This window comes from Lepisosteus platostomus, chromosome 11 (genome assembly GCF_059453375.1).
Source record: "Lepisosteus platostomus isolate fLepPlt1 chromosome 11, fLepPlt1.hap1, whole genome shotgun sequence".
Lineage (NCBI taxonomy): Eukaryota > Metazoa > Chordata > Actinopteri > Semionotiformes > Lepisosteidae > Lepisosteus > Lepisosteus platostomus.
This window is the reverse complement of record NC_142621.1, coordinates 42,385,226-42,407,881: the sequence shown is the minus strand read 5'-3', so window position 1 is coordinate 42,407,881 and position 22,656 is coordinate 42,385,226. Positions and strand designations below refer to the sequence as shown.

The window sequence follows — 22,656 nt, the reverse complement described above, 5'->3', positions numbered from 1 at the left end:
TTTTGCAGGAAACATTTCTTGTGGAGAGGTGGGGGGAGAACACGTGCTAAAAAAATCAGGAGTGGTAGGAACTCCTGGCTTTCGAATTGAGCAGCTTAGTTTTCACCCCACCGGTCTGTGGTTAAGGACTCTGGAGCAATAAGACTTTCATCATGCCAATGTCCTGTTCCCAGTGTCGCTTTGGCTCCAGAGCTGTGGACAGGCCAAGGTTCATGAATGCAACACGAATAAAGAAACTGAGAAAGGAGTAGTTCCCTTCCTGTTGAGTATCTTCAGTCACCTAATTAGTGCAGTCGGTAAAAGGCATTAAACAGGGGAACATTCAGCTCCTCTAAACATATCAGGATACTCAACATTTAAGTGCACCGAAAAAAACAAACATTTTTTAACATCCTCAATAGTTTAGAAGCTCTTTAAAGACAAACCCTCCATTGTTTACAAGTGTGTAAGTTTCTGTCTCTAGAAATTACAGTTGGGAACCTCTCAGAACCAACGCACACAGCTTTTTTTTAACTTGATAAACTTAACGAAACTACCCACCAATGTTTCCCACCATTTCTCAGTGATCTGGAAAATAAATCATTATTCGGGTCTTTGATCAGAGAGTTGTGCCCATCTTTCTCTGGCCTCCTTAATTGTAATAGGCCATATGGTGTCCCCCTGAGGCTGGCCGGCTCACAGGCAGATATCAAAGGCATATATTTACAGTTATCTCTGGTACGCCAAGGAAGCAATCAGGCCTCGTTAGGGGTCAGCACACTGGCCTAGGACAGGAACAGAAATGAGTGACGCGGACTTCAAAGAGAGTCGATCCTCCAAATATTGTTAGAACTCAGAACTATACACACTATAATCAGGAAATGGGAAAACATTCCACTCTGATCTGAAAAGGGGGGGGGAATATAAGAAAACTACCTTTAAATAATTAATGCGACTGACATCAAAGGTTGTGAACTGACTTGGTCTGCTCATAACACAAAAATCAAGCAAAATGTGTTATTTTATCCAGTCCTGTGGTTGAATTTTTATATGGTGAAAATCAAACCATTTCAAACCTTAATGGAAAATATCTGGGCTTTCTCTTGTATTAACTGAGTGCAGCTTTGAAGTTCATTTTAAAAGAAGAAAAAATGGGGCAATACTGCATGCAAACATTCTTCTTTTTGAAAGCAAAGAAGAAAAAAGGCAATAATAAACACAAAGGCAGGGCGGCATTCTGTAGTATCTTGTAATCAATTAAACATCATTATCAGATTCAAACAACAAAGATCAAAGAATTACAGGAGCTGATCAAAGTCTGTTTCTGAAGCGAGTTAAAGTTATGCCACAGAATACAGTGGAAAATGCTTATAGCTACCATATCATCATCTCTTTCATGATAGCTGAAGTAAGAAACTCCTTTTAAAAGCTACTCTAAGGGGATCTCGAGTATTAATAAACAGTGAGCTGTAGTGTGTATCTGTGTGCGTGCATGGGTGCACTGTTTGTTTCCTGTAATCCATTAAGTGTACATCTAATTCAGTGCCTGTGTGAACTGTGGTGCCTTTCTGAGCATCGTTCTGAAATGCCTGGCTGAATTTACACATTTAAAAAATGCATTTTCATTGATAATAAAATCCCAATTCTTCCAAGCAAACTAATCTCCCAGGTTGTATAACTTAAAATAACTCAGAACAGAACAAATGATTCAGAATGTGATGAGTACGTAACTGATTAAGTTCAAGTTGTCACTTTTTCTTAATGTTTTTGAGAATTAAAAGCAGCAGTGTCATACCAACTGCAGCATTTGAAGTAGTCTAAAGCCTAAATGTCTTACACATCATCGGACTCCAACATTCAACTGTATGACTAAAACACTATTTTTCTTAATGATTACATTATACACTGGCTGAAATAATTATTCTAGCATACTGAAATCTGCTTACAAACATTACATACTTGGGTTTGTCATTAATGATTAATTGCTTGCATTGGTGTAGTGTTTTTCATCCGAGGTAAATAGGTATCACAAGGTATATCTTCAGGTATATAGGTGGGGACCCACTTCATCCACTACTAATCATAACACCCCCTTTCCTATACAGTATATACACTAAGTCAAAAGGCAAAACTAAACAATCAAATGAGGTTTTCACCTTTGACCATACAAAAAGTGTATTTGTGCGTTTAATAAAATATATATATATACCATCAGCATTCTTTAAAAATCCACATTTAATTTGCATTTGGGACTGTGAAGAGTTACGTACCAGCCTGTAAAACCAAAAGGCTTTGATCTCAGAGTCCTCATTTCTCATGCACTACACGTTTGTACAAGGAAACTAAGGTGTACAATATGTAAATGGACACAATACCACAGGAACAAGGTTAATCGTATTCTTCGTATAAAAGAAATACAAAAGAAGCGAGCAACTTATTTTCTGACTGTATAAACATCACAAAGAACATTCCAGATATATAAAACACAAATCACAGACTGCTCTTTTCCTGCTTCTGTTTTTGCAGCTGATTGCAGGTGATGTTTTGTTCCAACATCACTCAAAAACTAGTTAACAGCAATTAATAAAAAAATATTTTTTTTGGCTCAACTGAACTTTGATATATGCATTCTATACACAGTTGATTTCCAAGAGATTTCCCTGAAATCTTATACTGTAGCTAGACCAGGCTGTTCAGTGAAGGTGGCAGGATAATGACAGAAGTTTTTCCTACTCTTACCTTCGACTCACTGCTGGGCTTGGGTTTCTTGGCCTTGGGGGGCCCTCCAGGGCTGGAGAGGGAGGTCCGAGAGCTGGAGTTTGGCTGTCCGCTCCCCCCAGCGGGACCCCCAACACCTGGCCCTCCGAGCCGTTGCCCCCCTCCGGAAAATGGCACAAAGGTGCTTGGATTTGGAGCGTGGGCCGAGGCTGGCTTCATCCTGGCAGGCAACTCAGTTGAGGGACCGGGGGTTTCCGAAGACGGTTTCAGCTCAGATTCTTGGGTTTCAATGACACGGTCTTTTACTGGTGCATTCTCTGCGCCTTTTGGTTTCGGATCGCCCAGGCTTGCTACATCTCCGCTGGCCTCTGTGGCATCACCGCGCAATGGAGAGGGAATAGCAACTGGCTTCTTTGCAGAGGGCTCTGGCGCGGTCTTCTCAAGCGCAGGCGACACCACCGGCCTGGGCGTTGGGTCAGGTGGGGGAGACTGATCTGCTGTCTCTGGCCTTTCTTCCTTCTTCACGGCAGCTACACTGCCCGTTTCCAAAGGCTCACCCTGTCCAGGGGACTTTGATTTCTTCAGCACATATCTATGACGGAGTACGCAGACAGAAGCAGGACACCAGGTTCAGCAAATAGTGCCCAAGTACTCCATAAGAAAAACTAAGGCACATTCCCCAAGGAATATTTCAAACTCTTACTCAGACCCTTTCATTCATCAGATGCACTTTAGGGATTTTTCAGGGATGCTCCCAATAGAAAAAAAAAAAGAGTAACCCACTCTGAAGTGTACACCTCCCTTCTTATTGTTAAATTACAACAATGATATAAATGGTAATACATAACAGATACCCCCGCCTACATATGCACACTAGACCACATGTCATTGAGGAAAAAATTAACACTTTGCTGCACTCATTCAAACAATGAGAAACAGGAGGAAACTTCTTTCAAATTATAGACATGATCTACTTTAAGTCTGTCTCATGACATAAACTCAATTTTATATCTCAGTGTCCAGTCCCTGTCACTCACCCAGTTCCCATCATCAGAAATAAAAAATATTGAAATAAGACAGATTACCCAGCAGTCCCAGCAGAACTGCCATTCAGACTCAAGAGTTGACAAGTAGCACATGTGACCAGCGGTAAGCCCTGCAGGGACGTGCTACTCCTCCAGCTGGCGATAACGTGGGACTAGCGGCGTGTAACAGCAAACAGCTCTGCAGGTGGGCACCAGGGGAGAGTGCCGGCATCACATTTTCTCCTGAGCCAGTGCCGGACAGCTGAATCTTAAAACAGCTGCAAATTCCCAACACAGGTGGGCATATAACTCACAGGAAAGGCTTGCTAATGAAGGGGAAAATGCCCTACTGTGCAAATGTCGTCTCCTGGGTCATCCAGCAAAAACGCTCCACTCACCTGACGATGGCATTGCCACCTGTGAGACCAAGGGATTTCAGGGTCGTTTTCTTCAGCGCTTCCTCTCCAGCGACCTGAATGACACATTAACATATACTTTGTATTATTATTATTTGCACAATGAGCTGGAATATCAAACAGAATCGTATTAAATCCCATGGGCTTTGCAGAAGACAAACGTATGAAAACACTGAGAAAGAGAAATTGGAGGGGGAAAGGATACATTTCAAGACCATTTGGCTTTTTTAACACATTTCCTGAAGACACGAGCTATTAAATAAACAGCAGTATCATGTTTCCTTTCACATTCAGTATCTATTCTCGTGCACATGCAGAATTATTTATCACTTTACATCACAACCGCTCAACTTCTAACATGCCGTCACTTAGTGACGTATTAGCTGGTGGCTTTGCTCGCTGTCAGCAAGGTGCGAGGTAAAACTACACAGCAAAATTAGGGCTGATTTGTCAAAACGTTACCTGCCCCAGCAGCTACCCAGATGAACAATTTCTGTGGAAATTTGATACACTATTCAATTCTGGCATGTAACTTATTCTCACATCCCATCTAAGGATAGCAAAGAAAGTTATTTTTTAATGCAAGGCAATCTTGTGTATAACTCAAGATTAAATCTCAAAACGGGCCATTAACAATTCAATCATGTCTGGATGAATGACATAATCCAATATTTTAGGTAAACAATGTTTGATGTGAAGGTCATGTAACTTTAAATAGCATTGTAAAGTGCGAAGATCTGTCTTAATCTAACTATTATTAATGACATGGAAGGTAGCATTGTTGTTTACTTGGTGGTCAGATATTTCTGTTAAAAAATATGCAATATTGCTCTGGGAAAGCATAAGAAAAACATCAAAGCTGAGATAGTATAGCTATTTGTATTGTTGTCAACCAGGAGAGGGGTCATTAAAGACGTGAATACCATCCCTCTTTTTATAACCTACTAAAAAAAAAGAATAACAATATCACAGCGTCTGTAGTGCCTGCACCAGTAATAACATTTTTAAGACCACTATGACCTACCTCATCTCTCATATAAACACAAACTGGAGTGGATCCCGACAGCTGTGGCTCAGGCACCCTACAGAGAACAGAAGGAAAGCTTTGAGGAACTTGACCTTTTGGAACAATAAAACGCAATCTTCAAACAGCCTCAATAGACAGGCCAGTAACCCAGTGATCCATGTGTCTGCTTGTGTTGATTCATATGAAACTGTGGGGGAGTGTTTGTGTGTGTTTATCTGTGTGCATTTGCAGGAAAGAAAGGGGGGAAAGCTCTTGCTGTTTGATTTTCTTTTAAATTATTGCTGTCACGTTTTGTGAAGTTGACAGCTGTGAAAGGATAGTTAACAATAGTTTTAGTTGTTCAAGTAGGTGGCTGCGTCAGTATGCATAGGCTGCAAAGGAACAAGTAAAGGTTTATTCCATGCTGAAAAGAGAATAAAAGAAACACAATATAGCTTCCTTTTATAGCAGTCCAAGTCCACATCGAAGTGAAATTAAGCAACCCTAGTCATTATTTTTCCATCACAGGAGCACATAAGACTTGAGAAGAATCTGAAACTGGTTTGTGATTGTAGGTCTTGTAACACATTTAACAGAGAGCCTAGGCCATCTCAAGTGAAGGCTTTCCACTACCTTTAATCTTCTAATGGACTGTTTATTGTTTATTGCAATTATGGAGAGATCTTTTTATATTAAAAACACTGGAGATTTTAAAAGACCAAATTTACTGTTTCACCCTATTGCCGCAAACTGTGAATACTGTCGTCTTCTCCTGACAAGCTCATGAACAAGAAGGTTTATGCACTGGTCTTTCTGGCAACTGGAGTATTAGGTACAACTGCTGTGAAGCAGAATTCGAACAAAACAGCCCTCTTCTCTCTCCATCCTGTGGGAAGACTGGAGACAAGTTCAGGGGCACATGGGGCCGCCCTTTCTCAAACTCAGCTGGAACTCCAAGCCATGAAGTTCCAGACACTATGATGACAAGACCTGAAGAAAGACAGAATTCCCCTCTTGTTACAATCTAACTACCCCCTTTGGTGGCTAGCAGCTAACTGACTTTGGTATTTCATCCAGTTGTTGGGGTTGTGGGATTCTAGTACAAGCTCCCAGCCATGCTAGCCAATACCCCGGATGAGATGCTTGGATCAATTAACTTCTAACCACCAAATATTCTAGATGGACTGAATGGCCTTTTAACGTTTGCAACCTTTCATCCTTTCATATTCTTACGCATGTTGAAAGAAGCCAGGGCATCACTTTCGAAAAAAAATTATAACAGCACTTGTTCTAGATTTCCACAAGTCTTTGTGCAGAAGTGCCTCCTGTCCTCAATTTTAGGAAATTCAATTTGCATACGGCCCAAGAGGAGAAGGCACCTGTTCACAGCTCTGAATCATGTCATTCAGATACTGCCGGTTTACTACGATCTAAGGTGCATTACTAATGAACTACAAACAGGCTGGTTCAATAGTTCAAGTGCAATTCGATATTCTGAAAAAAAATATTTTTTAAAATAAAATATAGCAGTGTTTGCTCCAACAGCAGTGATCTGCACACTAAACAAGTGGGGAAGTATGTGCGTCTATGTGGCATGATAGATACCATGTGACTAGCGGAATCCCCTTTCTAAAATGATCAGGGTCTAAAACAAGTGTAACTGATAAAGTCAGCACTTGCTAAAAAGTACAATACAAGCTCACATGTTCACTTCTTTTTTAATTCTTTCCTGAAGATGCAACACTTTCTTTATAAGGCAGTGCAGGGATGTCATTCGTTTTGAGCTCCATTTTTGGGGGGGGGTCAATTTGGACAAAAGCTTATTCATTAATGATTTTTGTTTCCCCATCAGTAAAATCTTAATTTAAAAAAAAAACACTTTAAGAATGACCAGCAAAGCAGTGAGATATTATGTGTTCAATTTAAACCTACTAACATAACAGATCACTCTGCTTCATGTCAGAAGAACTAATACAAATCTACAGAAGGCTGAATTTAAAACGAAAACACCTGTTGGCAAAGCCAGAACAAGCCCTTATCTCAGGGCTATGATCAGACATATAACATGAAGAAAGAAGGTAGTTATTTACATTGCTCACAAACATAAAAAAAAAAAAAACATTTGTGACATTATTTTATATGTCCAGGTTTAATACTGTGAAAAAATAGCAAGATATTTTTCCCCACTGATCACTAGCACCATAGTTTGGCTATTAACTAGGACATTTGCTAAGCTCTCCCACAGCTGTGCCACTCCTTATACCAATGTTTCCCTTTTCAACAACTGATTTCAGTTTCAGTCCTATAGCAATAAATGCATTTATCTTTGGCAATGTATTTTTAAATCAATAACTCTACCACTCACACCCCCTAATAGTAATGTTTCTGTGATAAGGGCACCGAGTGTACTGTCGCCGAAGGAAAGAAACAAGGAGCTGGCTGCAAGCTCTCTTACTTGATATTAGAGCCTGCACGCTCCAGCCACACTCCATATGCTAATCTTTACAGGCCACTAGGGGAAACGCTGTCGACAGCCTGCATGTGAGGTTCAGCAGGTCAAAGGTCGCTAGCTTCCCGCTGACATGAAAGCACACCCAGCTCACCTTGCTTCAAGCTTCCACCATTTACTCTGTGACCATCTGCACCTATACAATCTGGGTTCAACAAAGCTGACATCGAAACTAAACAAAATCCATCTGTTAATTATCTTTTCTTAGCTTTGAAGGTGAAATAACTTCAAGATCGCAACAGATTTTCATCTGGTTTGAGAGTTAGGGGCAAGAACAGGTTATGGTTTTGACTTACAGTGTACCCTTTTACCTGGGTGATGTGCTTTTATTTTTCAAAGTTGTGAGTAACAAGGTCACCCCACTCCCTGACCCCCGCTAATGTCCTGGAGTTAGACACAAGTTAGGTATTACGTGTCTGACTTAAACAATCTGCTTTGGTTTGTTTCATGTTTTTTGGCCAGATTTTTTAATTATTTGCATTTATGCTGCCTTTTAGCTGATACTCATGCCTTTTCCATGTATAATAAACACAAAACAACAAACAAAATGCTTGAATTGCTGTCATGTCTTGTTGCTGACTGCAATTAATCACTGATGAAATAATTCACCGCACACGTAATTAAGCAGATTAATAAATTTTCAATTAATCCCAAATTGATCAAGTCAGGTAAGTGTAAAAATATGTTATTTTAAACAACTGTCTAATGATAATAATTAATAATGAACATGAATGGTTTGAAATCAGGTGCATACAACTCATTAAACTAAAATGCTATTACATTAAACTAATCTATCCACCTAAATTACTTGGTCCACGTTTCCACACCACTATCACTCAATGAGTGAGCACCATGTTGTTTGGATCAACCACTGTCACCCTGCAGCACAGAAAGCACCTCTCAATGTTCAAATAACTTTCATCAGAGAAAATGGCTCAACATTGTCCATTCCTGTTCCACAGCATGTTTTTCATTTCCAGATGTACTTGAAATCAAATAGAAAGAGACTGAACTGAAGATGTAATACAGTGCCACTTGTTTATGTAGACCACAGTAAATCAACAGATGGACTTCGATGTGGACTTGGACTGCTATAAGAGGAAGCTATATTGTGTTTCTTTTATTTTCTTTTCAGCATGGAATATACTTGAGAGTTGACTGTATCCCTCCATCTGGCTGGTGACAACATTGTTTAAGCTCAAAATGTCCTCTTTTTTCCCAGAAAACAAAAGCCAATATGTTCTGCGTTTTGACATATAAATTATTTAAATTAAAAAACATTTTAACATAACCACATACTGTAAAGTGCATCTGATATCACCATCAATTTGGTTTTGTTACAATTATTAGTAATTGTAGAATGAATAACAACATCCGTAACTCAGACGTAGATACGTACAAAAAAAGGGACGTCCATTTCAATTGGCCACAGAATTTCTTTGGTCTCCGTGGTGAAAGCTGCATATTATTACAAAGGCCTTAAATCAATGCCAAGCTGCTCGATGTAACCTAAAAATTACAGTCATTTAATTTCAATTCATACTCAATGTCTTAACTTGGCAAATGCATTCACTAGACTATATTTCAGTCTGTGCCACCACAAGACAACTACAACTGTATAAGTGTCTCTAATGCTTTCCATCATACTGAAGTATCTTAGTGGTTTGTGGTTTAAGTTCAGTATCATCTTATTTTTAAACACAACGTGGCATTTCAAACTGTTTACTCATTAAGGCATTGTGTGGTAAAACTTTAGGAAAAAAATAACTCCAAAAACATGTATTTTTGTTCAAATGCTTCTTGAAAGCACTATTAGGAACTGCAACTGCACTGAGTTTTTTTAGAAATAGAAAAGAACTACTAATTCTTTAGTGACATATGAAAACAAGGATTGAGTATATATGCCAAAATGTCTTGTAAACTTTGAGTACCAACACCAGCAAAAGAAACTGGCATTTATATCTGTATTTTTAAAGCCGAGATCACGTGCAACAGTGATGAAAACAGACGTTGCACTTTGAGATGATTCGAGTGTCAAAATCATTAACACGGCTGCCACTCAAACATAAAAGAGAACATTATTTTCAATACATTAGCACAGACAGAACCAAAAACAATGCACAAAAATTGCATGTAAACTGCAAAATAGATCCAACTGCTCATTTGCATTCTTGAAACAGACACATACTGTAGGAAGTAGGTTTGAATTGACTCCACTGGATTAAACTGTACACATACTGTAGGTAAAGAACTAACAAACCCACATCACAAGTGGGAATTCATGTGGCTTTGGGTGAATTTCTAGTTCAGTAGCAGTTTGCTCTAAATCCAAGCATTTAAAAGACATACAGTAGCTAGTGATGTATCACCGCCATGAGTAGAAAAATAAAATTCATGGCCACCCCAGCAGATAATTACCATTATCTGCGAAGACCTCCTTTGTTTGTGTCATATTCACAAATCAGTTTCCTGATAGGCAAGATCAAGTTCATATTGAACTTTCAACACCTAACTGTAAGATCTTAAGGTATCATTTCAGGTGTAATCCTGTCGGGGATTTCAATGCATTTTTAATGAGAATCTAAGGTTACAAATGTAAGAAGGAAATTCAGGCCTTCTAGCTTATTTGGTTGCTAGAAGCTTATCAACCCCAAGTATCTTGCCCAGCTTTTCCTAGAAGAGTTCCAGGGAAAATCTGCTTCAACAGCATAGCTAGGTAATTTATTTCAGACCCCACCTCTCTTTATATTTACAGAAGAAAAACAAAAAGCCAAACACTTTTTATACAAATATGAGATACCCAGAAAACCCACAAAGCCAAAAGGTAAATGTTATAGCATTTAATTATGTACGCACGTTTCTACCAATTATTCTAGTATATCACATTTTTTCAGCTCTCTTTTAAGAAAAATCAGAGGCACAGATTGGTAAGGTCTTTAAGATCTAGCTCCAAAGCAATATCTGGTTGTGTGGCACTAAAATATTTACTGAAATGTTTACAGAGATACAGCATTCACAGATTTCACACAGGGCTATTTGTTCTTGTACACTGTACAAAAATACTATATTGTTAACACAAATACCTATTGTCATCGATACATCAATAAGTAGATATCCCTATAGAGAGCTTTCAAATTAGCTAATGAAAAATACAGATCCTCAATGAACATTACACTGGAAAAGTGAGAATTACATATGAGAGGATGCACAGACATAATAAAGAGAAACTCTTCAAAGAAAGGCAAAAAGAAAAAGAGAAATATAAAAACAAAGATAAATATACAGGATTACAATGAACAAGAGACCCAGTCTCTCCAGGTTACACACAAGGAGTGGAATGAAAAATCACATCAGATTCTCTCTTGATCTGGCCTGGTAAATTCTACCTACAGTACATTGTGTGGTGCTTGTTCTAGAGATCTGAATACAGGAGGAAACAAAATCAAAAGTGCTCTGATAAATATTTTGCACCGAAGCTGAGAAGAAAAGTAATTTGTTTTATTTCTTGAATACAAGAGAATATAACCACAAGGGTGGTCTGCCAATATCAGGTATGTGTGTGTGTGCTTGTGTTTCTTTAATAACAATCTTGCTTAATTAAAGGAATTCATGAGAAAACACCAAATGAGGACACAAAATATATAAATGTATCTGTATTTGTGCATGTACATAAGAGCTAGAGACTTTACGGCCAATGTTTACTGAAGATAAAAGTGAATCCATTATTTTTATTCCATAGAGCAATGCCTAAGCCTGGAAGCTTCTGTGGAAAATAATTAAGTTGTAAAATGATGTCATATTGATGAAAGGCAGCTCGGCAGACGCTTGGACAGAGGCTCTGGCAAAGATTGCACTACATTGTATAAAAATATTAAATCAAAGCAGGTGCCAACTTCAGGCATTTTTAATGCAGTCACAGCACCAGACGAGAGACTGGCATCACTTTGAGACTGCTTTGATAACAATACTCGCTCACTTGTGCAGCTTTTATAACTCATAAAAGGCTCAGTTGGTGTTTACACAAGCAGGCATTTCCAAAACCACAGAAAAAGAAATAAAAGGGAAGAATTTGGAGCCCTCTTAATGATTTTTTGTTGTTGTTAACGTTGTTGTTGTTGTTTGACAGATATTCAAATATCGGAGGTACCTGGATCTCACTGTCGGGTTCAGTAAAAAACTTAAATAGATCAAGAATTGGAAAACAAGCACTTCTCAAACTCAAATATGCAGAGTTGGCCACACAGGCTTACAGTATTGTGTTACTTATAAAAAATGAATGAAAACAAATAGGTAATTGCACAGATTTGTGTTCTAGGTGAAGGAAATGCCAAGATTTATGGCATGGTGTTATCAAAACACCTAAAAAAAAAATTTATAAAGACACTTGAATTAGCATCAAAGTCAGACATTACTTTGTTAGTCTTATACAATTTCCCCCAGTCGTGACTGACAATTACAATGCCATATTTTATAACCATTTAACAAATTTCATAACCTTTCCAGATCAGGTCTTTCATATTCTTCTTGTTTTAATTCAAATTGCAGCTTGGTTATGAGAAAATACACTGAAAATTAAGATTTTAGAATGACGCTATTAAGAACGAAGAGTGGTAACTATTTTAAAACAGAATTTTATTTAGCAAAACAAATGAAGCAAAACACAGTGTAAGACACTCCTGCAATTCCAAAACATAACTGAAAAATGCAATGTTATTATAAAGCTTTTAAATACATTGAAACAGAAAAAATATACATACATGAGTTAGGATTTTATGACAATATCTGGTTGTTGACAAGGCACCAGTTCTGAGCAACGTGAACAGAATGGTTCAGTTCCATTTCCTGCTTTATCTTTTAAATCTGTGTGTGTCTCTCTAAAACCAAAGTAATCATTTGACAGGTACTAATGTGTAACCCTCAGAAATACACATTTTTGTAGCACAGTCTCGTCCAATCTTAATGCCAAAAGCCATGGGAGATGCTTTTAAAAATCCAGATGTATCTTTTGTTGCTAAAACAACTGAAACACCTTGGAACGTAGTTGCAAGGCAAGAGGCCAAGCACTAAAGGATTCAAAGACTGAACTTCTTTACCCGATGTTTACGAGAATGTACATGTGGAGTGTTTGAAGGGTATAGTTTGGGAAACTGGCTTACAGTTGGGGGAAGTTCACTGTGCAGTCGCATCTGCCTTATGGACCAGTAAAAGACTCCAGTAGCCCAGCCAGACACCCGTGTATCTACAGGTTCACAGTAACCCAGCTACTCCCCTCATTCTGCACTGCATTTTTTTCCTGTTTCCGCAATGTAAAATATATGCTCTCACCTAGTGTGTGGGAAATGATTTATGAGCTCCCACAGCGACTGTCCACAGCAGAAGGAGTCCTGCAGTCTTGAACCATCTTCTAACTGCAAAGCAATGCGAACCTAGGAGAAAAAAATACATACCCTCGTGAACTCAAGACAAGTTTACCTGGCTGGCTGCAGTCACTGGGTCAATCATTTTCCTATGTACCTATCAAATTCTATGCGTAACTTCTATCGTGAACACTGGACACACCGTTAGTATCATTTGTGATGACACTACAATATCCAAGTGAAGCATTAACAATGTCCAGTAATAGACTGGCATCCCATCCAGGATGTAACTCTGGCTTGTGATCAGTTACTGTGGGCTCAAAGCAACCCTCTGTAAGGTAAAGAGGATATAGATAATGGATGGATGGATTAAGTAGTAACTTAAATTCATTAAAGATATTATATGCATTTCTTGTCATCCTTACTACTTGCATAAACTTGCAGAGAGGTTTGTCAGCCTAGTTTGTGCTTTTCCAGACAAGGCTTTTGTAGAAAAGCTGACATTTCTGTTTCTTCTAGTTCAGAATGAAAACATTCCATTCCTAGGAGGGGGTATGAAGTACCAGGGTCTCAACAGGTAAGGACCGTTTGTTGAATGGGTGGATGGACTTTATTCTCTCGTTAGCAAGACAAACAAAAGCAATTGTTTAACAGTTAAGTTTTTAGCATTTCAATAAATAAGACCCATTGAAACCACTTTAAACTCAATCCTGAATGTCGCAGGTATTGGAAGTGATGGGAATAGCATGAGAAAAACCTGTTAATGTAATTTGAATAGAAAAGCTGCCTTTATGTTAAGCAATATGCAATTTGCAAAACAAAATATCTTATCAATTACGCCAGAACTGTGGCAGATGAAAATCTAACCTCCTGGGCACTTGGCAGTCATGGTTGTTGTACCAATTTAATTGTCCTTCTCCAATTTACAATGGCAGGACACTGAGATGATTTATGTAACCCAGAAAGAGGGCCCCTTACCTTTTATCCAAGAACCCCCACAACAATTCAGGCGACTATCCAAATTAACATCTAAGACAACAAGTCAGGGACAATTTGAAGTATCACTGAGTTTCTAAGGAAAGATCTCTCAACAAACAATCTATATAATAAGCCTTTCTAACCAAATATCAAAATCAGCTGATCAGCCCCTGACTGGCCCATCTGTATAATTAAAAGAATGCTTGCATTACAACCTGTATGTGAACTTAGTTACAATGCTTTCTGATGACCCGTTTTACACTTTTTAAAAAAAGTATAGCAGTGGTCCCCAACCCTGGTCAAGAAGAAACACCGGCTATTTTGTTTTTGAGTTCTTAATCAAATCGCTAACTGATTTTAGTTTTCTTTTTAGGAAATATCTGTAAATTTGCTTCCAGCTTCTTACAAAATCCAAACGTATATGCTATTGGTATCAACCCTGTACCACCTTCCGAGTCTCAGAACTCGGTTTCAGGTGGGCTGCCCGAAACCTAACCAATTGGACCTCTGCAGAAAGAGGGTGCTCTCGTTGTGGCCGTCTCTGCTATATAGCGCTTTTCTGGGCACTCCACTCAACGCTCTTTAAAGGTAATGGAGACTCCCCTCCACCACCAATTATCCACCTGGATGCGAAGGGAGCCAAAGTGCGCCATAGACAGAGCCATACACTGTTAAAGGCCATGATTGGCAAAGGCCAGGGGGATACTTGGCTGGGGTAACACCCCTACTCTTTTCGAGAAAAGCTCTGGGATTTTTAATGACCTGTTTAGTCTGTAACAACAGCAAGCAATTTGAGGGGAGGCTGTACGCTGAAAGTTCTCTCTGTTGGAGTTGTCGGAAACCCTTGAAGTACTTTTTTTTTTTTTTTACACTCAGGAGAGACCGAACAAACAAGTGAAATAGAAATCTAAGCAAGACAGCAGATCAATGAAGTCGCCAATTAGCACAGGAGATTTAGAGCTCAACTGCAATGACCAGGGTTGTCAACTACTGAAGTATAGAATTCTTATCACTAAGCCTTTTTCGATGATTAGTTTATTTTCATCTTATTGACCTGGTTATGGTAATAACACTGGCAAAGCCAACAAAAGCCACAAGACGCAGCAGTTTAAGGTCTGACTTCTCTGAGCCGCTCTGTTGAAAGGCAAGGGAACGGGCCCTCATTTGAAGTCCTGACATGTTATACATCATCGTGCTTGGCTAAACATCTTCTTCCGCACAACTATGTAAGCAGTTTTTCAGAACCTGTTTATTTTCTGGAGTTATTTACCTTTTTGTAAACAGACAAAAAGATGAAAGCACTTTGATGTATGTGGCCGGCCTGGCCACCACTGGAGACCAGCTTGTGAGACGGCCTTTGTGTCCTGTTATTGTTCAGAGAGCCTGCCAGTTGTCTTGTGGTTTGAAAGTTGAGATGTCTGGATTCCCAGTGGAACACAGTCTAATAGATTAGGGTGCCTTCAGTCTTTGGCATTGCTAAAGGTCTGGCATACAGACCCAATAAAAAACAACCAAGCAGACACAGGCGTTTTTTTAGTCAATAAGGGTATATTCAAGCCACATACTGCAAATGAAAAAGAACATCAGCAACTCGTTTAATTAGATCTGTGTCAGAAACCTCTGGATCTGAAGCATCATAATTCAACACTCCTCTCAACCGTTAACAGCTGACTCTCACTCAGCTTCATTTTAGCACAGCAAAGCACACATGAAGCTGTGCCAAACTGAACATTCCTGCAATGGCTTGCCACTGTTTAATTCTGAAACAATGAAGGCAAGTGTATAATTCTGCATGTGCAACTTTAAAACATACAGACATTAACCTCTAACAGAAGATGTTTATTATTGTTAAGCTAATCAATATCTCAGCTGCATGCCTATACTGAATGAAAGGGCTTTTCCACTTCCTCTGGCAAGAAGCATAAACTTTTACAATCTACAACTTTCCACAACAAAACTGCATGATTATAGTCATCTCTCTCAAGAGGAAGGAGAAAAAAATGCATCCTTTAAGATAATGATAGTCTGCCCTGCATGTTAATTGGTGATTCCCTCCACCCCCTCTTTGAAACTCAACAGAGAAAGGCAGTGATTCACCAGCCACGGGTGGAAACTCCTTCAGGAGGGCTACAGAGACTCATCAATTCACGTCAGAGGCGCAAGCACCAGGGCGCCAGCCTTCACACAGACTCCTGGACGACTGTCACCTGAGGATTCCCAGTTGATCTCACGTCTCCAGCCACTTCCTCAGCCCAATCCTACACTGCCATTATCCCATTGGCCTTAAATAGAGGGGTCTGTGCAGCATCAGGAAGAAGAAGCCTGATGTGTCCGTGTAGCAACAGAGACACCGTGTTGTTATGCTGCTGTCTAAACAGTCACAACACATTCCCCACTGAGAAAGCTTGGAGCCAGCTCATGGAATGAACTGGCTCCTTAACAACCTGGAGACATGCTACAGCTACCAATGAGACCTTATGCTCTCATTAACATTGCTTCAAAGATTCAAGGCAGATTTCTGATGTTTTGCTTCCCCCGCTAACTTAATTGTACAGTTCTGAGATAACACAGACAGTTTAGGAAGTGAGATATTTTTCACATAGCCTATGTAAGAACTTTCAGAAAAATGGAAAATTGCAGCTTAAACACTGCCAACCTGAAATTCATCAATGGTTTTATTAGCTGTATTAACTGGAAATTCACTGTAGGCAGGCACTGTCAACCACAATCTGAGGAAATGATTTCAAACAGCTTCCGTTCCAGCGAAACAAGCCCACTGGCCTTAACACAATGACAGCATAAAAAAAAAAAACATTCAGGAAAACTTTTTCAGAATGCACTGAAACACGCTGAAAAAAGCACCAATGTGGCAAGAGGGTCCTGCAAACAGCTCATGACTGTGTTAAATCCTCGTTTCCAGAGATGATCAGAGTCGAGCTGCCTTCCCGAAAACGTCCACAATTTTCAGAAAGCGTGTAATTAAAAAAGAAAAACACTTTCTGCACCGGCTCAACCTGTCAGCCTCATTCAATCGTAACCTCGATCTGCCAAGAGACCTCAACGGAAAGCTTCTGTCCTATCTTGAAATAATTAGTTTCCATTGAACAGGGCATCATCTGCAACCAATATAAGATCACGTCTGACCAAAGAAGAAGCTGCTCGACAGATGTGTCTTCAGCCTCTCACTGTTTCCTCTATTGAAGTCAACATCTAAGATGGTACTTCTTGACACAAGCCAGGCATCAGGGTTGTTTACTGATGCTTTCTGGATAATATAGAAAACATGTGGGAAAGAACTTGAAAGGATGCTTCGAATGTGTTAACACAGAAACCCCGTACATGTTTTTTTAACAACAGGGCCTAATTGCATCTTAAAAATAGAAAGTAAAATTGAAATGGGAGGCTTTTGAGAAATTTCTCAGGGTGAAAGAGGAAGAAAACACGATGTTCAAAGGCAAGGAAACTATCTTGGAAAGGGGTAACAAACACTGAGTTGATTAGTTTTACAACCATGATAAGCCAGTAAAATGGAAGCACACATTGTTTCTGACACCATCATTGTGAAGTAATCTGTCACACTGCTTCACAGAACCGAAGCATTCTTTAACATACATCCACAAGCAAAATTCAAGGCCTGAGAACTGATAATAATAATAATAATAATAATAATAATAATAATAATAATACTTGCTTACACTTATACAGCACTTTTCTGGACACTCCACTCAAAGCGCTTTACAGGTAATGGGGACTCCCCTCCACCACCACCACCAATGTGCAGCATCCATAATAATCAAACTTGTCAGGGAGCAATTTAAAAACAGTGGTTCCATTTCAGTGCAATTTGCACTGTATCTTAAGAAAGACAAAACAATCTTTAACAACTGACAAACACTGTTAAATCCAATCGCTTTGTTTAAAAAGAATGAAAAAAAAACACCCAAATTGAAAGCCTTGTTTAGTATCCATAGAGTGCTGTCTTTACAAAAGTGTTTAAAAATTTCATATAATATGTCCTTAACCACACTGTCGTCATATTCTGATCATTGCCAATACTTTTATCCCTCTAACTGAAAGAGAAAGGCATTTGCAATCTGTAAATCTAAAGTGAAACAATATTATTCTCAGGGTAACAAAGACAATATTTTCTTCCATGGCTCTCATACATCTGCTTTACTTTTTATATCAACCTCTACTCTCCCTGAAAACCCCTGTGATTTAAAACGCTACATCATGCAGCCAGCATAAATGGGAAAAAAATAACGTTAAAATGTTTATTTAAAAATTTAATTAAATAAATGTAATACCCATTATCCTTCCAAGGAATATATATAGTAGCTCTTTTCTGCTTATTAAATTTTATTATATGCTGATCTAGCCAGAAAATCTTCTACATGCCTGTTCTATAACGATAATCATCACACTTATTCATTTGCCACTTGCTTGTAGATTTGGAGATGAATACATACTGTGCTTTCCACTCCAGCTCTTTGCCGGGTACTTGGCACCATCTCCAGTTTAGCGTTGTTGGGAAGGCTGGCAAATCTCCACTGCAGTGACAAATCCAGAACTGTTCTCTGAAACCTAGAAATAAACACCAGCAATGCAAGTGATTTCTCAATGGATGGCAACAGAGCTGTTCAAAGACAGAACAACAAAGGGCTGCAAAATGGCCAAGAATTCAGGGTATTCTCAATGAATGGCATGAAGCTGAGACAGTAGTAATAAAAATAACCGTTTTTTTTTCCCTTATGTGTGATGCAATTGGGTTAGCATGGTGCATGCATATAGGAGCTTCATTATACATTTGCTCTGCAGTTCTACAAATTATGTTAAGGATTATGTTAAACCCACTCAGAAGTCACAAAACTATCTTCTGGTGACCATCCTGTCATTCAATTTAGTGTTATTCTTTTTTTTAAGTCCTTCTTATCCAAGAGTATATGCAACTCAGACTTGAATTTATCCTATATATATTACAGCAGGACAAAATGGAAATAGGACAGACTTTCATTTGTGAAAGAAAAGGGTATTTTTGTTTTCTTCATTCCCATGTAATTTAACTGAAAAATCTCTTACAAAAACAACAGTGAGTTTGGATTGTATTCATGCTATATCATGTGATATGACAGCATTCAGGACAGCATTCCAGGCAGATAATGAAAACTGTGGATCATGTGCTGAGACAGAGCACCTGACATCACACCCCATCGCATTGTATTTGAGGTGCATCTAGTCATTATTTTCATTATGCTAAACGTATGCGTCATGGAGTTACTACTTTTATTCTAATGCCATTCACAATGTAAGCCCAACAAAAAGACCTGTAATATATCATAGTGTGTTCTTACAATTTTGGATAATGACAAGTAACCAAACAGTTCAAAAGTAACGGCTCAGGCTTAACCTATTATAACCAGGCCTACGCACACACACATATATATATAAAATCAGAGATTCTGAAAAAAAAAACAAATAGTATTCATTTCATAAAAAGAACTTTATAATATTTGATCATCAGGGTAAGGAAGACATCTCATTACCTTAAAATCTGTTCAGGAATAATGTGGGAAACAGCAAGTTAACATTTTATTCCAATCTTATTTAAAATCTGAATGCCTCATGTTTTGTTTTAAAGCATTTTTCTACCAGTTTTAGTTTATATTAGTTTGAGCTCTGAGGTGAAGACAACAACAGCTTTAGCTGACTAGTTAAAAATAAAACTAAATGCATTACATGTATTCTGTGTTGTAATAACTTGTAACATTTTTGTTATCCACTCATATTATTGAAAACATTATTTCTTATGCTGGCTGACCGTACAGATATAATTTATAAGCTGGTGCTCATCCTAGGTTTATTAGGTGAATGTATTAATTCTACAATTCAAGAGATTGTGGATTGTTTTTTTGAAGTAGCTTGGACCAGTTTTCCAAACCCAGTATTAAGAAACATTGATGGGTAAACGGGGAATAAGAGGCACTGAATTTTGAACATCAAAATTTACTTTCTAGACAGGACTTAAAGTCACAATCATAAAGGGATCCAGATAAGAGACAAGTCTAAAGTGCTTTTTACTTTTAAAAACCGAACTTAGAGTACACTGATTTAAGTCCACAACTCTCAACTGCCATAACCCTAACCCTACCCTTTCGCTAACAATCTACGACACACAACCTGCTGCAGAAAAGTATGCTCACACACAGTGTTCCAGTTTCTATATAAAACCTAACCTCCTAACATCCGACAGTCCCTCCGGTTAGTAAGAACACTCTTTATTCTGAAAACACGGGAGGCACTACTGGTTGTACATCTCCAACAGTAAGCATAAGTAAAACTAAAAAGTACACATGATCATCTAGAGGCAACAGCATACACAACTTTTTAACCTTTATGAGGTTATTAATGTACAGTACAAAAGGGCATAATATCCAAAATAATGTTCCTTCTATATTACTAACACAGCACTTACTTAAGATCATATTCATCTGGATTGAAGCCTTGTTTCTTGCACACATCTTCCAAAACCTAAATTGGAAAAGCAAATGTTGAACACATTCAATACTGATCATGTATTTTTTAACCTATGACTGCATTTCATGGCACTGTTTTAGGTTCAGTGTGAAATCGGTGTGAAATTATTATTATGGTTAATTAATTATAATAATAATAATAATAATAATAATAATAATAATAATAATATTTTTTAGTATTGTATCACTAAAAGTGACCAAATACTTTACAATACAGAACAGTAGGTTTTGCACTGCACAGTTGAGGTTAAGTGATATTAACTGTCTTTCTTCGACAAGCTTACACAGGTACAGTCAAAATAACTTAAATTCTTGAAATCTTTATGAATATCTCCAAGTGCGGAAACTCTTGTTTAAACAGCACAATTCACTTAAACGTAAATCTTTCGTTAAAAGAAAACGAGAGAAACGAGATGGTTGCTTTTTTTTATTACGCAAAGGCTTGTTACAACGGCAGGTTGTCTTATTGTGACAGGATGACAGGACAAGGTGTAATAAACTTATACGGGAGGTTTCAATAAGTAAAAAAAAAGTAACGATACAAGTTTAAAAACCAAAACGCCATTGTTTTCACAAGTTTTTGCGTGTAATAGACCCTCAGTGCCCCGAAAACTGAAGTGTCATTGTGCAGCCGCCAAAAGGAAACACCCATTAATTCAACACGGAGCAAAGAACCACACTCATTTCTTGTGTTATTTTAAAGTACATATGCAAGTTTGTAAATATTTACCTGCAGAAGCGGGATACTGTGTAAGACTTTAATCGTCTGCCTCCTACCATTCGGAGCAAGAACTATCACAGCTGTGCTGTTGGCAGCCATGATTGTATGACGTCTCCCTGTTTATTTTGAAACAGCTTTATCAACAAGCGCGTACAAAGCCCTGAGAACACTCGCTCTCGTTGTGCGGCCGCTGCGAATCTACGCGAATAAGGGGAAAGTGAATAATAGGATATCGGTTTGGATAAAGGTCAACTTTCGTTCTTCCTCCGCGCTTTTTATTTTAAATGGTAAAGACATGTCATCTTGTCAGAGACTGCTAGACGCAGTATGCGGTTTTACTGCAGCTATTCCGTGAAAATTGTGGATTCCAGTGGAGTTAGTAAAGACATTCAGTGCTTTCGGACATGCATAAGTGCAAATGCAATTGAACCATATTCGTATACTGCACAGCTCCTCCCTAGTCCTATTTAACAAATACAGACCCACGAGTCCGCCGCCTCGGTTAACTCGAAAATAGCACAATAGGTAAATAAGTAAAGTTTCCTTTTCGATAACCTCGGTGCTGAAAAATGAATGTATGTGATCGAAAACTAAATTCCATTTTGTTAACTAATGTGAAAAACTGACATTCTCTTAATAGAGAGGGAAAAGCGACGTTTAAATGTAACAGTGATCGTCCTAGAATACACATGAAATAAGACTTCGATAGGCTTTTAGGGTATTTATAAGTATTCTGCAAGGAACATGATGAGACGGTATGGGCTCATCGGTATTGGTTTCGGAAAGGCAGTGTCTAGCACCAGTAGCTGCTAACGAGGATTATCATTAGTAGTTGATGCAATCTTGTTGGAATGAAGGACCATCCTGACTAGCAGCACTGTAGAGCTGCAGAAGTGGCCAGGAATGTACTTCTTGAGCAAAGAGTACATCATGTTTGACATCTTTATTTTTTAAAAAAAGATAAAATCTACTTTGAGGTTATTCTCTTTGTAATTCAATACTATACTTAACATTCATCCCCAAAACCCAACTTGATCAGCAAGCTAAAACTCATTTGGCGACCCTGCTGATTTACACACCAAGAGCATTTGAGAAGCTACTGTAAGCAGTGCACTTGGAAAAGTCTTGGAAACAATATAATGTAGAGTAATTCATCGAAAATGCAATTAGATTAACAGTAATTAATTTTTTGAATGAAAAATTGCACAATTCAGTGGTGATGAAATTGACCGGTGTATATGTATAATTGCACAAATCAACAAATGTGATGCATGTACCTGCGAACATATTGCAGTAACCCGTAACCATTTATCAAAATATTCTAATTTATGTGATAGACATATCTATGATATTTTATTACCCTCTTGTAGGGTTAACAGGGGAAAATAAAAGCTAAATACTGTATTGTGGTCCC

General features: G+C 38.4%; 1 protein-coding gene across 2 annotated transcripts in view; it reads right to left on the bottom strand.

Annotated features, from left to right (window-relative positions):
- Positions 1-21,385, bottom strand: part of aspscr1 (ASPSCR1 tether for SLC2A4, UBX domain containing) — a 67,675-nt gene extending 46,290 nt beyond the window's left edge. For both annotated transcript variants that reach the window (XM_088599781.1, XM_088599782.1), the window contains exons 1-7: positions 21,252-21,385; positions 20,461-20,516; positions 18,458-18,572; positions 12,979-13,079; positions 5,163-5,220; positions 4,121-4,194; positions 2,719-3,289 (exon numbers count right to left, since the gene is read on the bottom strand). In XM_088599781.1, coding sequence (XP_088455907.1) covers positions 2,719-3,289; positions 4,121-4,194; positions 5,163-5,220; positions 12,979-13,079; positions 18,458-18,572; positions 20,461-20,516; positions 21,252-21,341 — 1,065 coding nt within the window. In that variant the 5' untranslated portion in view covers positions 21,342-21,385. The remainder of the gene's footprint in view (positions 1-2,718; positions 3,290-4,120; positions 4,195-5,162; positions 5,221-12,978; positions 13,080-18,457; positions 18,573-20,460; positions 20,517-21,251) is intronic.
- Positions 21,386-22,656: the final 1,271 nt, after the last annotated feature.